A 17,486-nucleotide genomic window follows, 5' to 3' on the forward strand; every position below is an offset into this window, starting at 1 on the left:
CGTGAAGGTAAGCTGGTAAGAAAGAGTAAGCCTCTGCTTCAGTTCCTGCCCCAGCTTTCCTGTGTGGTGGACAAATGCATGGAAGTGTAAGATGGAACAAACCCTTTTCTCCCCAAGTTGCTTAGGATTAAAGCACAGGAATTGGAGGCAGGGGCTTGAGTCCTGGAGGTACACTTGCTGGCCACTGGCATTTCTCTTCCTTGAATGTAGGCCTTTGTCTGGATAATGGAGGGAGGGGTTGCTCAGACAAACCTGGGCAAGGTTCTAGCTGTGACCTTTTTAGTTTTGTGAGTCTTAACTCCTAAAGAGTGGGTCACTATCTTGAAGGCCCCTTGTTCTTTTAGGATCTCGTAGAAGAAAATGGCTTTAGATAGGTATGTTGAATAAAGGGTTTTTCTCTCCAGGCCATTTCTCCCCTGCTGTTCCAGGCTGGTGGCCCTAAAGACTGTCTGTGGTTCCCCACTGGGGCTGCACTGCCACCCTGCCTGGTCGTGGGGACTCTTGAGAGCACAGGGCCAGTGACTCCCTGGAGAAGTCCTGAGTGGACCTGGACGTGGTTCCTCCTCTCTACTGGTCTAGTTCTTCTCTTGTTGGATCTGGGCAGAAGAAATAAAGCTTTCTTTGTTTTACCTCCCCCAAAGTGAGGTCATACCAGGAAAGTTAAATCCGAAAATGTAGGGATACACCTCATATAACCTCCCCTCCCCCCACAACTTCTTAGCTTCTTACTCTGTGTGTGTGTGTTTAAATTTTGTGTCTATTTTATTAAGAAGAGGCAAAATATTCTTTTCTTGGCATCTTTTCAGGGTGGGATTGTGGCCCTTTATCTGCCTTTGACCACCCAGCCTCACTGCTTGATCCTTGTGCCCAATCAACCCTGGCTGCTCCCTGTCCCATCTGCTGTCCTGCTGTCTCCTTCCTTGAGCACAGGACAGGTACAGATTGTCACTGGACCTTCTCGTGTATCTCCCCAAATAACGGCTCCCCCACCCTGGAAGAAGTCTAAAGGCCTCACAGGAGGCAGGCTTCGCTCATTTGCTTAGAGTAGCTCTCACTGCTGTGAGAGGGCTGGGGTGGGGCTCAGTGGAAGAGGGCTTACCCGCTGCTCAGGAGTCTGTCTAGCTTCTCTCAGTCCACAAAAACAAAGAAAAATCCCATGATCGGTGGGCTACACTAAAATACCAATTAATTCCACAGTGGAAGCGTGGGGCAGATCCCTGCAAGTTCGTATGCAGTGAGGCAGTGAGGACGCTGTCACCTGATGGTTGACTTGCCCTCCAGGCACCTCTGTTTGCCCTGCCTTCTCTGGCTGCTCAGCCTCCCTTTTGAGCAGCATCAGCATCACCTGGGAGCCTTTGAGATGCAGAGCCTTGTGGGAGAAGGTTGACCTCAGATCAGCCAATCAGAGCTGTCTTTTCAGAGATTCCCAGGCGCTGTGTGCACTTTCAAGTCTGAGAGGCACTGACCCTGACGCCTGCCCTGTTATTTTCACACCTCGCCAGTGTTTTGTGGTTTTGCTGTCTACCCTCTGGTCTCCTGTAAAGTTGTGTACTTTTAATCGGCCAGAAACTCCGGTTTTGTGTCCTCCCCTTCTCAGGTGTGCAGTGTGTTGCAGGTGTGCTGGTTGTCTGGGGGTGCAGCTGAGATCCAGTGAGCCCCTTTAGTCTGCTGGTGAGGTCATCTGTGGGGCAGGGAGCTGAGTGGGTAATTGGAGCCTCCGTGGACCATCTGTTACCTTTTACCCCACCCCATCTGTCTTCCTCAGCTTTTACCAGCTGGAGGACAGAGTCAGAATCAGGCTGTAGGTGTGGTTTGCATTTTGGGGGAAACACAAAACATTCTGGACGAAGATCCTTTGGTATATATTGGTGTTCAAGTAAATAACTCAGGTGAGCGACTACAAATCGATATTTTCTGTTTATTTTTTAAAGGGATAGTAATAAAATAAACAAAAACTAACACATCAGAATTGGACAAAACTGATAGAGAGTCAAAGAGAAGACACAAGAAACTGAGACCCACTCCATTTGCACACTCAGGAATCCCATAGAAACACTAAACTGGAAGCCATAAAATACATGCAAAGGACTTGTAGGGTAAAAAGACAAAAGAAGAATAATAATTTTTTTTTTTAAAGGAAAAGCCCTAATACGACATTGTGAGACAAGGAACACCTCCAAAGATGCCATTGAGTTTGTTTTCTGTTGGCCATCTACTGCCGGGCATGCAGCCTACCTTTAAGAGTAGGGTTTCTCCAGGGAGACTCCCTTTGGAAGAAATAAATTTTCATTTGCAAGTGGTTATACATCGGAGATCGCTTCTGGATTAGGGAGCTAGGCACATGGCCACATCTTGCTTTACCTCCAGGAACCCATCGATGCAGACCTGCACAGGCCCTGGGAACGCTGCCTCAGTCTCTGAGGGGTCACGTGTGGACTAGTCACATGATTTAGAGGGCTTTTTTTCCTTGGTGTCCTCCATCCCCTCTGGCTCTTACACTCTTTCTGTCTCTTCTTCTCGGGGTTTCTTGAGCCCTGAGGAGAGGGATTTGATGGAGACCTCCTGTTTAATACTGAGTGTTTCAAGGTCCTTTTACTCTCTGCATAAATGTGTGACTGTGGGTGTCTGTGTTTGTCCACATCTGCTGCAGGAGGGTGGCTGAGCAGGGCACTGACCTGCTTCCTTGGCTGAAGTTGTTTTCCAAGAGCATGTTTGAGGTGGCTGTGCACCACTTGCTTGCTTCTGGTTCTGGTCTCGGACTTTGGGGAAAGATTTCATATTTATCCCACCTGTCCCCCTGCTGCCTGCCGCCTCCACCCCTTCTGCTAACCCTGCTCACAGTTTCCCACCCGTGAGTCCCAGTTTTTCAAGGAGCTCTTCTTTATTCCTCTTTTCATTTGATAGTCTAGAGTACTTATCTTTATTTAGTTTTCCCCAGCAAGATTCACTTCTCCGAGCTTCTGCAAGGCTTTGTTACTTGTTTTGTCAGTAGTCTTGTTCGTTGCTTCCCTAAGTAGCTCTGCTTTGCTTGAGGAAGGCCCAGAGTGACTCAACTCAACTCTCTCAGAAAGCAGGGAAAGGTTGGAGGAGTTCTCTAGAATACTGTATTGGAGAGGGGATAGTGGGGTTATGTCTCAAAACATAGTATACTGTACATACCATGCAGTTTTGGATGCACCACGGTTTAAGCATCTCAGAACCATAATCGTTCAGCCTTTTAGGCAAGAAGAAAATGGAGACAAGGAGTAAATATATGTCATTCAGAATTCTCTCATGTAGTTTCCTTGTGTTAGAGAAGCAAGGTGGGGTTGGGGGTGGGAGCAGCCCAGACAAAAGAGAACATTTCATATCCCCATTAGGCATGCAGGCCGAGTTCTGGCAGCTCTGCAGAGCTCTGGACTGACCGGCAGAGACCTCGTTATTGGAGCAAAGTCCTCTTTTCCAGAGCTGGCTCTTTCTTCATCGGGAGTAACTGTAGAGTTCAGGAGTGGCTCTCACCCTAGTGTTGGTCTTTCCAAGGTGGTCGTGTGGCCTCTGTCTTGGTACTGTCCACAGTGCCCAGCCTATAGCTGGGGGTTCACAGGGAGCTCTGCTGATAAAATGCACTGGAGGGTGCGTCTGGTTCGATGGTTTGCTACTAGCTTAGTTGCTGCATGTCCGCATGTATGTATGAGTCACTACTGTTTGTTGCTCTCATGCCTGTGTGCCTGTAGAACTTGTGTCCTCACCCACCTGACACCTAACCCAGCTGCTCTGGGGAACACTTTCTGGTCCGCGTTCTGCCTTCCTGTGCTGGCTTGCTGTCTTCAGGAGCTGCCATCTGAGTCCCCGTGTCATGCCCAGCTCTGCATTGGAGTTATTTGCACTGTGCCCTGATGAGGCAGAAGCAAGCCATGAAGTGTCCTCTCCCACAACAAAGGGGTCACTTGCTGAGCTAGCCTGTGCAACAAGGAGATACCAAGCAGGCTCTCTTCAGCCCTGCTGGTCTGGAAACCATTGGTGGTATGGCCCACTGGAGAATATCTGAATTGGCACAGGGCCTAGTCTATGTCTCCAGAGTTCTGGGGATACAACTAGCCTTCTAAGTTGTTATTGCCTGCCCCCAAGTGCTGTGAGTTGGCCCAGATTCTCCACATTGTGTGTAACTGACCAGAGTAGATATTCTGTCAGGACTTAACATTTTTAGATTATGAGGTATACAACACTGACAATGTCAACCCTGCGTCATGTGGGTGGATGGTTTTGCCTTTGATGGCAGAGGGGAAAATGCTATGGGAAATGAACTACAGGATTGCTCTGGCTGGCCTGGAACTTGCTCTGTAAACCAGGCTGGCCTCAGACTCCCAGAGGTCCACCAGCCTCTGCCTCTCAAGTGCTGGGATGAAAGGGGTGGCCACTATTGACCGGCTGGGAAGTGAACCTGTAACCCAGAGAGGTAGGCCATGGCTGTTGTGGGCGTCTGGGCCTGCCGCACCTGGGCCTGCAGATGCTGCACCAAAACTTTGATTGCAGTTGTATGAGCTGTGGCATGAATCATTCTGAAAACCTCTGCTTGGCCTGCAGACTCATTGCCTTAATGTTTTGTCTGCTGCTGCTTCCCCCTCCCCCCTCACCACCTCCCTCTTCCTCCTTTTTTAAGAGAAAAAGATACAGACTGTGTTTTGACTTGAGGCCCCTTATTTTTCAGAACCACTTGTAATTTGTGTTCGGTTGATGTTTCTGCACAATTAGAGTCAGGTCATGCACCTTCCTCAGGAACACTTCCTACAGAAGCAGTGTGGCCCGGGCGCCTCTGCTGGGGACCCACATGAGGTACCAGGTGCGTTTGACTCAGTTTGACTCATTGCTGGTGCTGTGAGCAGCAGTGTGCTGTCAGCTGGTTTCTCCACATCTAAGTTACTAGGCTGCCCTATGTAATTAGTCAGTGCCCTTGGGGAGGTGCTTGGAGACCTACATTTGAAAATGTAGGAATCCTGACAGGATGGGTTATTCCAGTCACGGATCCTGAATGGCAACAATCTAACTTCACAATGCCCTCCATTTTTCCTTTGGCATTTTCCTGTAAGGAGCTCTTTTTTGTTTATCTTTTTTTTTTTTTAATAAGTGGCTTTTCAGATCTATCCTAGTCTTTATTGAAGGAACCTCTGGAAACATCTGGACTAATCTGCATGTTGTGTGTGTGGATTCAGCTGGACCAAGCTCAACATTTTCCTTCCAGTGGGCACCCCATAGAGCTAGCTAACTTCAGAGAAAAGTGACCCACTCTGCTTGCCACCATGCAGGGTTTCTGGGTCAGAGCTTTTTTGAACAAAGGCTCCTGTAACTTTAAAAAAATCATAAAAAAAATCTAAAAATCACTCAATTAGGTGACCTCCATTTCACACCGTGTAGTGCCCCTTCCCTGACACATACACACCCTCCTTTAGCACCTCTCCCTATGCAGCAACCGCTGGCACCAAAGCAGACAAAAGCTGACTCTCTGAGTTAGCCAGGAGGCCTGTTGATGTTCCTGACACTCAGCCGGTTTGGGGTTGTGAGTTGTTGGTAGAAACTCTGTGTTTAATTTGTTATCTTCAGTGGTTTAACAGGAAGCCAGGCACATAGAACACTATGCCCACTGGAAAGCCTGGCAGGGTTCAGAACTGGCTGGCTAGATTCCCAGGCTATGGTGACGAGGTCCCACAGACTTGGGACCTTTATCTCCTCCTGTACAACCATCCTTTAGGGGAGTTCTTATAATAAAGGAAGCGGCTTCCTCTAAAGCTTTATAGTGTCTTCCCAGGGTATCCCGCTTTTTGATCCTAGTTAGTGGCTCTAGGCCGTGGGTGTGGGGTGTTAGTTGGCTAGGGACTGGGTCACCAGAGGCCACAGACATGTCTGACTCTCGGGTCTGACTCGTGAGTCAGAGAGCTAAGCCCCTTCTTTTGCTTATAGGGTGGCAGTGCCTTGGGCTAAGGCCTAAAATGGTTGCTTTGTGAGATTCCTGTGGGCAGTGAGCAGCTCTTTGGGCATGTTATCACATGCTTCTCTTCTCCTAGAACTCCTGCCCCTTCTGCACCCACTCGCATTTACCTCTCCCCAGCCTGCTCTCCGGGGCCTCCCTGTGAGTTTGTGAATGAATGTTCCTACTACCCTGTTAGCTCTAAAGCCTCTTAGTGGGAACATCCAGGGCCCTAGAGTGCTACTTGGAGGCTCAGAAGGGTCCTAGCACTATGAAACAGGGCCTCCTTTGGGAAGGGCCTGGCATCAGTGCGTAGGAGCCTTGGAAGCCTTGTGAAAAGGTAGATTCTTGGTTAATGGCCTGCTTTGGAGAATGAGAGGGAGGAGAGATGTCAGGGATCACTAACTGTGTGTGAAGGGGGTGGGCAGTTGCAGTCTGGGAGTGGGTAGTGAAGGCACTGAGATAGGTTGGGGGTTCAGAACAAACAGGGCGAGTGGGAGAGGAGTGGATGCCGACCTGCGAGAGACCTTCAGGACTTAGTGTGGGGAGGAAGAGCTAAACTGCAGTCCCCTGGCGGAAAGGAGAGGAACAGGAACAGCTGTCTCAGAGCCTGGGTGTGTACGTGTACTGACTCAGGGACCGAAGTGAGGTGGACCTTGGCCTACTTTTTTGCCTGAGGCTTAGGAATCAGGCTTGAAGGACAAGACAGGAATAGAGAGAGGCTCTGAAGTTTGGAGCTACCTTACAGGAGGGTGGTGGTGAACACACAGAGCACAGCTTGCCCTAAACTGGCGAGGCAGCCTGCTGCTCTATGGTTAGTCAGGTTCTGCAAGGTAGGGCAAGAACACTTGTAGCCACGCCTTCCCAACACTGTTTCCCTTTGTTTACTGTCCTCTGGCTTCCTTTTCTCTTGGCCATGTCTTCCTGCCTGCCTGTCTGTCTCTCTTACTCTCTTCTGTCGTGATTTGTCACGTGCAGCAGAGAGAGCTGTTGCTATCAGGGCCTCTCATCTTTAGTCTTACTAAAGTACTGATTGAGTTGAGGGGGACTGAGATCTGCATCTCTGGCAAAGTTGAGTTCCTGGTGCTGTTATCTGATCCATGGTGTCAGTGCCTGCTGTTAAACTGCACACGGTCCAAAGGTGGCAAGTAAGAATGAGGAGAGAGTTGACAGCTGCTGAGATGAGAATGGAGGCCCTAGGAATGCCTGAAGGAGGCTGGCCTCCCTTGTCTGTTGGGTGAGCGAGGACTTGACTCCTTTGGGTGTGGCACCACCAAACACCAAACTGCGTGCTCTAGACAGCTAACTCTGAGTCCCAGAGGTTAAGAACTGCCAGCAGATCTGGAAATGAGAGGAGGAGACAGTGAACTTTACCCCAGATTTTTGCTTTAACGATCTGTAGCAAAATCTTCTCCTTGCTGCTTTGGGACAGAGATCCCTGTCTCCTTGTTGACTGTCAGCACATGCGTAACTCCTACCTTCTCTGGTCACACGTGCCTCCCTCAAACCAGCAAGAGTAAAACAGAACTGCTTATGCTTGGTGCCTGTGCATTCTGCTTTTGCCTTCAGCCGGGAAAGAGCTTTCCTTTTTAGGGCTTATGTAATTACAGACCGTCCTGCATACCCACAGGTTCTGAATCTATGGATTCAACCAACCGCAGAATAAAAATACTCAAGGAAAAGGGTATGTCTGTCTGCACAGATATCTTGCCTGAACATCATTCCTTCAATACAGCAAGCAACAATTTACATAGTATTTATAGTGCATTAGATGGTTTAAATTTTGAGAAGATATACATAAGCTGCACGGTGAAGAATACCTCTTTAAAACCACATACTTTCTGTGCATGTTTGGATATGTGTATGTCTGTCTGTCTATTTATATCTGTCTGTTTGTGACTGTTTGAGGCAGTTCTCTCCTTCCACCATGGGGATTCCAGAGATAGAACTCTGTCATCAGGCTTGGCGGCAGGTGCCTTTACCTGCCGAGCCATCTGGCTGGCCCTACATTCTTTTGAAGGGATCTGCCTGGGTTTTGGCTTCCGTGCCATCCCTACAGGTGTCCAGAGACAACTGTGTGTTGTACCCTCACACTCTTTCCGTGTGAAGACCAGTTGATTAGTAACTGTAGGTACAGAGTTTTTGTTGCTCTTCATAGAGTATGATTCCTGATGTTTTTACCTCACTAGATAAAAAGCGGCACCCAAAACTCCTTCCTCAGAGTGTAATGGGTGAACGTGTGAATCGAGCAGACATATCTAACTTTACTTTCTTGTAAAATATCGTGTAAATTAAGGGGAATTTAATAAAGGAATCAGTGTGCCAGTTTGGGCATCAGTGAGTGGTAATAGGAAGAAAAATGTAAATTATGAGTAAGTGACTGAGTGATCTGGTGTAAGAATTGATGACACCGAGTTATTCTGGCAGGAAAAAGAGGAGAAGGGCACTTGTATAGAATCCTCAGATAGTGCTTTAAGAGGGAAGAGGAGGGTGGGGTGAGTCAGTAAACATGAGCACGGTGGATGTTTTATCTTAGACTCCTTCTGTACTCCATGATACGCTCTGTCTCCCCCTCCCATAATAATAGAATGTTGGAAATTATTTTACAGTAGGCAGACCTGAGCCTAGGAGACTCAGGGATTCTTGGGGGTTCATGTTGAGACCGTACTGTTTCAATTCTCCAGCTGAGTTGTTTTCTAGAACACTGGTGGCTTGGTTGGAGAAACCTCACTAAATAAAAGCAAAAAGCAAACAGACCAACATTTCTAAACCCAAAAATATTTGCAACATGGATTTAGCAAATGGCTCAGCCAGATCATCCTAGATAGAAATCTTCCTGCTAAAGGACACATTGTATTTGTTCTTAATTAAATATTACTGGACATATGGAAAGTACCTACCATGAGTGACAGCAATAAAAAAATCTTGAGAGAAACAGCTTATTTAGAAAGAACTATTTTTGAGGAAGGCTGTTCAGACGTTTTGCTTGGAGGAAGAGAAGTGCAATAGTGTGAAATAAGAACAAGATTATAGCTCTAAAGGCACATTTAAAATGCAAAAAGTAATTAAAAAACAAGAGCTGAGCAAAAATATCATAGAACTATTAAGAAGCAGTAGGAGGTAACATTAAAGTGGTTTTTGGGAGCTAGAGCTCAGAGGTGGGTGGTGGGTAATAGGGCGGAAAATGTAAGGTGTCTGAAGTGTTAGCCCAGGTTCCCATGTCCACTAAAAGGAGCTGCAGAGGGCGGTGGCCTCGTGGAAGAAGACACTTTGTGGAAAAGAAATTGTCTTCGTGTTGGAAGCTCCTTTTCACATGGAATCTCCTGCATGAGGTAGACCAGTGTCAAAGTCTCAGTATATGTGTAGACAACCCCATAAGTTTACAGAAAGAACTTGAAGAACAAAGATTTGGGATCAAATAGATTTAGGCTTAGAATATAGACAATGGAGAAGGGGCGACTTCACTTTCTGTATGAAATTGACTCCCAGCCTAGACTTCCTACTTATAGGTAAACATAACCCTGTACCCTATCTAGAATCTCAGGATTTCTCACAACACTAAGTATAGGCAGGACCTCCTGGGGGCAGTACCCAAAGGGAAATTGTGTGTTCATCTGTCCAGTACCTTGGAAAACTCTGCTCTGAGGATAGGAATAGAACATCCGATGCATAAGAACTTACTGAGAGCAGATTTCAGCAGCTCTCATTTGAATTTGAGGTTGTTGATAAATTCATAAGATGCCAAGTCAACAAAAATAATCATTCTAGAGGGGAAAAAAAATTACCCGAAAAGGAAAACAGTCCCGGTTTGTGTGGCTCATTCTGCTAGCTCACATGCTCATCATAATACCAACTCTGAAAATGATCGCAGTCAGCTCTACAGTGTCACTATAATTAGATGGAGATAGAACAAGCGTGAGGGAGTGGCTTAGGGAAAGATGGGGTTGGTAGGGAATAGAGTTAAATCATCATCTTCCAGAGTGGGGCCTGAACAAGTAATGCTCTAAAGTAAGAGCCAGGTAGCACTAATGGAAGCATATAGAGTCATTCCAAGAGGTACTCAGATGTAAAAGATGAGAGTCAGTGTCTTAGGGTCTCTGTTGCTACCACGAAACACCATGACCAAAAAGTAAGTTGGGGAGGAGAGGGCTTACTTGACTTACACTTCAATAGCAGTGTTCATCATTGAAGAAAGCCAGGACAGGAACCTGGAGGCAGGAGCTGATACAGAGGCTGCGGAGGAGTGCTTCTTACTAGCTTGCTCCTGCATGTCTTGCTGAGCCTGCTCTATATAGCACCCAGGACCACCAGCTGAGGGATGAAACCACACATAATGGGCTTGGCCCTCCCCCATCAATACTAATTAAGAAAACGCTTTACAGCTGGGTCTCACTGATGCATTTTCTCAATTAAGGTTCCTCCTTTCAGGTAACTCTAGTTTGGGGGCTGGAGAGATGGCTCAGCAGTTAAGAGCATTGCCTGCTCTTTCAAAGGTCCTGAGTTCAATTCCCAGCAACCACATGGTGGCTCACAACCATCTGTAATGAGGTCTGGTGCCCTCTTCTGGCCTTCAGGCATACACACAGAAAAAATATTGTATACATAATAAATAAATAAATAAATAAATGTTTAAACAAAACAAAAAAAAACCCCAGATAACTCTAGTTTGTATGTCAAGTTGACATAAGATTAGCTGACATAGTCAGCTAGAAGTTAATGCAGTCTAAGTGGGAAAGGCCTGAACCCAGGGGCAAGGCTGGGGTCCACCATTTTTCTCAACATGATTGTTGGGTTCTCATGTTTTGTGACAGTTGATTCTTACATTGTATATAAATAAGATTAAACATTCAAAACGACAGGGAATAAGGAATGCATACCATGTGATAAGGATCAGAATTTCAAGAAATTGTACATGCAAGTATGCACACTGCATATATCCATCCATCCATCCATCCATCCATCCATCCATCCATCCATCCATCCATCCATCATAGCAGTACTGGAGATTGAGCCTAGGGTCATGTATGCTAGGGAAGTGCTGCCCCTACACCTCTAGTCCCTGAAATGCCATCGCAGTGGACCATAATTAAAGAATGGGTACATTTGTTCTCATGTCTGTGACCAAAATACCTAAGCAACTTAATTAATTTTCTGGGTTTATTTTGACTCATAGTTCAGGGAGGTCCAGTCAATCATAGCAAGGAAGGTATTATGAAGCTTTCTGGTAGTAGGAGCATATACAGACAAGGAAGCTAGGTGGGATTGTAATCTTCAAATACCAATCCGTAATGACCTACTCTTACCAGCCAGGCCCACCTCCTAAAGGCCCACAACCTTCTCAACTGCTGCTGTCCTCCAGGGGCCTGCAGGAGACATTCCAGGTCAAATCATGCCAGTTGAAAAGCTATGGTCTACTGATCTGTCAGTTCACTTTCATTCTTCTGAATTGGAAATATTTTATAGTTGAACAGGTGCTAATTTTTTAAATTAAGGGAAGTCAGTGGGGAAGATTGCTGCAGCATTAATATGGTAGTCAGATCAGGGAGCCCTGCTAATGATGACTATGGGCTCCCCACTCCACTCCCCCACAGTGGCCTCCATCAGTGTTTATAATGCCAAGATGGTAATGGCAAGTGTGATGGTGGAAACGTTGTGGAAAATCATTCATAGACCCACGCCATGCAACCCCCTCTTGTGCTCTGCTTTTCCATTTGGCCTTTCCCCACAGGCCTACAAGTTGTTCCGTAATTACAAACCACGATGTTCATGTTTCATACTTAGTGCATTTTCATACTTAGTTCATTTTCTTCTGCTGGCTTATTTCATGAGGCAATTCTTAGTCATGAGTTTATTGGATTAGGATGTGACCAGATCTAATTTCTATGACTGTTTGTTGACTTTTCTGAGGGTAACATCCATCTGCTGCCTGCAGTGTGCAGACATTCTTACCTCTAGAAGTGGTGGCATTCTCTTAAATTTGAAAGTAGGAGCTAGTGCCCCTGGATAGTCTATAAAGTACGCTGTCCTTTTCATTCTGCACACCATCCATAACCACTGTTTACTGTGAGCTTGAGTCATGTCACAAACATTTACCTGCTATCAGTGCTGCACCTCCAGAAAGCTTTCGTGACTTATGTTTCTTTTATTATTTTAATGGGATTTAATCATGTGGAAATTTGCCACAGTCTCACACTTTCCTACACCCCACCTCCTGGATGCCTCACAAGAAAAGATGATTAAGGGGGAGATGGATCTGAACATCCTGCTCTCCAGAGTATGTGCGCGCGCACACTTGCAGGTGTAGTGTGTCCTTTAACTATTTAGATTGACTTTGCCTATTTAATCCCCCTCAGATTGTTAACCAGGTTGCTCACCACTATAAGGTAATTCCATCTTTCCTGTTACCAATTACATGCTTTATTTTATATCTGTGAGTTCTTGGAGTTCATGGTCGAGGTCTGATCATTGTTTTGGATGCATATAGAGTAGCTTTTAAATTCTTCTCTGCTAGGTCTGCTAGTATCTGAATAATTTATTGCCTTTTAGGAAGCCAAAATTAGCCAGTCTCTGTCTGTCCATTTGTCCATCTGTGTATGTGTGTGTGTGTGCATGCATGTTAAGGTAAAGAGTATTGGTGTCAAGTGTACAGGGTTAGTACTTGATGTGGTATGCCCCTCTGTATGTGTGAATATGTTTTATTGCCATTGGTTAATAAAGAAGCTGATTTAGCCAATAGCCAGGCAGAATGGAGCCAGATGGGAAATCCAAGTAGAGAGACAGGGAGAAAGAAGGGGGATTCAGGGAAATGCCAACACCCACTGGAGAAGCAAGATGTGAGGTAACAAGCCACAAGCCTTGGGGCAGAATATAGAATAATAGAAATGGTTTAATTTAAGTTGTAAGAGTTAGTTAATAATAAACCTAAGCTAATAGGCCAAACAGTTTGTAATTAATAATAAGCCTCAGAGTGGTTATTTTCAAAGTGGCTATGGGACCAGGTGGGACGAGAAACCTCCAGTTACAGAGACTTGGCTAAGGTCTGCCTTCACTCTGTGTTTTGCCCATGAGGTGCCCTGGACACTTTGGAGTCATTTGGGGTCAGGTCTAGTTTCTAGTGTCCTCATAGCTGTGAGTGTGGGAAGAGTATGGGCAGCTGGCTCATGAGTGCTCGGCCCTTTTTCTGCCCCTGAAGTTTTGAGTTGCTGATTCTTTGCTTTGCTGAAGACCATTGTGCCCTGTTGTAGAGGACAAGTTTAGACCAGGCTGAAAAAGAAGTATTCCTGTTCTTCTACAGTGTAAGCTGTAAAATACATCTTTGGGTTTCTGGCCAGCAGGAGACAACAGGACCCCAAAGGAGAGCCCAAGGCCACTACCATTTTTCCCTTCCTAAGACTCATGGCAGAAAGCTGGAAAGTAGGGTTTTTTATTGCCGTTGAAATGGTTTCCCTTTCTGTGAGTTGGGGATGGAGAAATCAGTACCATCAGGAGGCCACCCCACCCCAGGGTCTGAGTTGTCATTTCAAAGGAAGTGAGATGATGCTCATGCATGCTCTTGGTTTGTAAGTAGCAGGTGGGGCATGCTGTATGGGTGTGATACCTTGTGCCCTGGACAGTTAGGGAATGTGTGGCCCCTGCAGGCCAGACTTGCTCCTAGTGAGGTGCCAAGTGTTGGGAAGTCACTGCACACGGGGGGGGGTTTAATTAGGTCTTGACTTGCAGTTCTTTGATGAGGGTTTGGACCCCAGCTTCTGGTTTGTGCAGACAGAGTTGCTTCCTGTTTGGTCATGGGGCTTGTGGGGTGAAGACATCACCCTGTATAGGGAGAATGTACTACACTCAGAATACTATTTCCCTGTGGGGTGGTTTTCTGTGTGGGTCTGTGTTATCCACGTTGAACTGGCTAGAACTGAAAGAGACCCGGGATTTGTATTGTGATGGTCATCATGGGATAATCATGGAGGCCTGGAGCTGGGACACACGGTGGTCAATATTGCCAGGCCAAGCAGACAGTGTTTGCTGGTGAGAAGATGGAGGGAGCTTAGCGTTCTTATCTTCACTGGGCTATGGTGGCCATGGAGTGCCATCTAGGAGTTGTGAACATCTGGATGCTTGTGTGGCCTGTGTCCCCCGGCTTTTCCATGAGCCCTGGAAGAAGGGGTGTCTTTGGTGCTCTGAGGACAGGACAGTCTTGTCTCTAAGGGATGGAGTTCCTAGCACTTGGGACATTTTGCTGTCTGAACAGCACATTTCAGTAGCTAAGTGGGTTAGAGTTAATGAACTCTAGGCTGAATTTTTAACTCCTACAGAGGACCATCCAGTTGTCTCTAATGATCTTTCCTTCCGTACAAATGTCCTCAAGTGAAACAGACAACGCTAGTGTTGAAGAAGGTCCTCTCTGGTTAGGTGTCTGCAGCGCCTGTGACAGCCGGCCAAGCTGCTGCACCCACACAGCCGGGCTCTTCTGTCTTCCCAGGCTCCCACAGAGACAGTGGCCCTCTGGTGTGTAATAGCTGCTCCACCAGGCGTGCATCTGGCCTCATGGCCTAGTCACCCAAAAAGCTTAATACAGATTCAGAGCCCAACCAAATCTACACAGATGGTGAGGGGGCTGGAGCCTGTAAAATGTGAGGCGGACTCCGATGATGTCAGGTGAAGCCCTCCCTCATGGTAGCACCAGGGATTGGTCATATATTACCTGTTTCAGTTGAGGTCCCCGAGGCCTTCATGAGGCAGGAACTTGGTTGGTCAGGCCATGCTGTGACGATTGCTGCCTGTGCCTTTTTCTGAACTCTTTTCTGAAGGAGTTTGAGCTTCCCCATGTTGTTGCTTGTGTGGTTCTGTGGCGCGTGTGTCTGCAGCACTCGGCAGAGTGTGTCCCCACTCATCCTTAGCGGGCGGTGTCACAGAAGTGTCCTGGTAGCGGGGTGATGATGGGGTAGATGTCAGGCTGCTGTGTGCCTGTCTGCATGTACATGTGGGGTGGTGTTGAGTGTGCGGAGATGGTGGTACCCTCTTACAGTCTGGTGCCTCAGATCCTGCCCCCCGCTTTCAACTTTCCTGACCCACCGTTCATCCATGCTTTCTTCTGGGGGTGGTGAATAAATGGAAGTAACACTGGCAGCCTGGCTTTGTGAGTGTTTTGAGCAGATAGATAAGAAACAACATACATTGTTCACAGCTCCAAGAGTGCTCCTACAGGGATAGTATAGTCCGGATTGTTTGCCTTTGGCCAGGAGGGCAAAGCTATAGTCATGGAGGATAGCGTAGGAGGTAGGAAGGAGGATGGAGTGATGGTGAATGCTCTCTTCTGTGCACCTCAGTGGCCTCTACCCAGACTGAGCCTTCTCACTTCTCCACACGCCGAGAATGGGAACTTGTCTCAGACAACAGACAAATGAACATGGAGCCTTAATAGTCTTTCTGTGCCGGCCCCATGGTTGGATCCTGCACAAGCCTGCCCATCTTTCAGCTTGCTTCCCACTGTGCCTCTTGTGAGCCAAGTCTTCATTTCCTCATTGGCTATGGTGGATAAAATAATAAGGACAGTGTAATCTGCTTTCTATGGTACAGATTCTGGGCTCCGTCCTTACCCTCCTATCTATGGATTTATTTTTATAGGTGAGGTCACACTGTGTAGCCTAAGTTAGCCTGATACAGCAGCCCTCATGTCTCAGTCTCCCAAAGGCTGGGAGTACAGTGCGAGCCACTGTGTTTATCCCCTTGTCTTGGGATGGTCACATGACCTTTCTGAACTCCACTGTCCTTGGCGTGGAGTGGAATAATCAATGCTGGCTGAGAAGATGATGCAGTAAATGGTTGAAGATTCCAGAGTTTCTGATACTTTGAAGACACTTCAAAGTTCTCATCCTTTTTTTCTTCTTCTTCAGATTTTTCCATTTGTTTTTGTTTTCAAGTGGAAGCTGACTTAACCTGGTTGTTGTCTAGCCTCTAATTGGCATTTGTGTTTAGATGACCAAGTGGACATGAGGGAGCAGTGGCCTTTGCGCTTGGGGAGCAGGTGTAAAGCTGATTGTGCCTCATCAGTTGCTGTCCCCGCAGGTCCCGCCTCTCAGAAGATGCACTATTATAGATACTCGAATGCCGAGGTCAGCTGCTGGTACAAGTACCTGCTCTTCAGCTACAACATCGTCTTCTGGGTAAGTCCTGGGGCGCCGCCATGATCTCTTGGTCAGAACCTTCATCACCGAGTCCTGATTCTCCCTGTACTTCTGATGACCAGACTCCAGGGAGGCCTTGGAAAGATGTGGGCAGGTTCCATGGTCCCTGTCCTCTTAGAACCAGCCAGGAGTAATGTCATGGGTGCACCAAGCTGACTAAAAGTCAGACTAAGGGCTCCAACCACCACCACCACCACCCACCCTCACCCTACCCCCTTCCTTGGGTCTGGAGGATTCAGGAAGCCTTTGGACACAGTCTTGGAGTGACGATGCTATCTTCCTAACCCAACAATGCCTTGGCAAGACACGAACAGCCAAGTACTTTCTGGGCCAGGCTCTCTGTTGTATCCTGGGAGGGGATAGTTGAGGAGGGACAAAAAGTGATTTCCTAAGAGTGGTATAAGAGCATCGGAGGGTAGGCAGGACAACTCCTTGCTGTTGTGTATGTGTTTGGCAGAGTACGCTGAGCCAAGGGTGCAGAAAGTAACCTCAGGGACCGAGACCCGAGTATTAATGAAGAGGCAGCCCAGTCGGTTTGAAGAGGAAAGACACAGTCAGAATAGTAGTTGCAAAGGCTGTCTGGCTGCCTGTGTGTAGGAAGAGGTGAGCTGAGCAAAAGACAGCAGGCAGCTGGGAGGCTGGAGTAAGGTGACACAGGCCAGGACAGGTGTTAGGAAGCTCAGACTGCATTGGTCTCAAGGGTGTTGGGTTGTTATTTACCTCTTTCTTCTTTTGCAGTGCTGGGATTTGAGCCCAGGGCCGAGTGCATGTTAAGCAAGCACTCTACCACTAAGCTACACCCCATCCCCCTTTAGTTTTTATTTTCAGATAATCTTAATTGTTGTCCTGGCTAACTTAATGTTTGATACAAGCTTGGATCATTTGGGAAGAGCAACTGCCAGTTGAGAAAAGTGCCTCCATAAGATTTGCCTGTAGGTGGCAAATCTGTCGTGATTTGGCCCAGTCCATTATAGGTGGTGCCACCTTTGGCTGGTGGTCCTGGGTGCTGTAAGAAAGTAAGCGGAAAAAGCCACGAGAAACGAGGTTCCAGTAGGCAGCATTTCTCTATAGCTCTCGCTTCAGTTCCGTCTCCAGGTTCCTGTCTGCTTGAGTTTCTGCCCAGACTAATCTTAGTGACAGACTGTAATCTTCAAGGTAAAAGAAATCTTTCTCCCCAAGTCACATTTGGTCATGGTGTTTCATTACAACAATAGAGACCCTGTTTAAGACAGTTGCCAAGGGTGACTTTGAACTTATGATCCCCCTGCCTCAGCGTTCTGATTAGCTAGGATTATGATCATATGCTACCATCCCTGGCTTTCTATTTCTTTAACTCTTAGAAGGTTTTGTTTGTGTTGGGTGGTGTG

General features: G+C 47.0%; 1 protein-coding gene across 2 annotated transcripts in view; it reads left to right on the top strand.

The window, feature by feature from the left end:
- Tspan14 (tetraspanin 14) overlaps positions 1-17,486 on the top strand; it is a 54,140-nt gene that overhangs the window by 11,043 nt on the left and 25,611 nt on the right. For both annotated transcript variants that reach the window (XM_005348581.3, XM_026779916.1), the window contains exon 2: positions 16,001-16,098. In XM_005348581.3, the coding sequence (XP_005348638.1) occupies positions 16,018-16,098 (81 nt within the window). In that variant the 5' untranslated portion in view covers positions 16,001-16,017. The remainder of the gene's footprint in view (positions 1-16,000; positions 16,099-17,486) is intronic.

This window comes from Microtus ochrogaster, chromosome 6 (assembly GCF_000317375.1).
Source record: "Microtus ochrogaster isolate Prairie Vole_2 chromosome 6, MicOch1.0, whole genome shotgun sequence".
NCBI lineage: Eukaryota > Metazoa > Chordata > Mammalia > Rodentia > Cricetidae > Microtus > Microtus ochrogaster.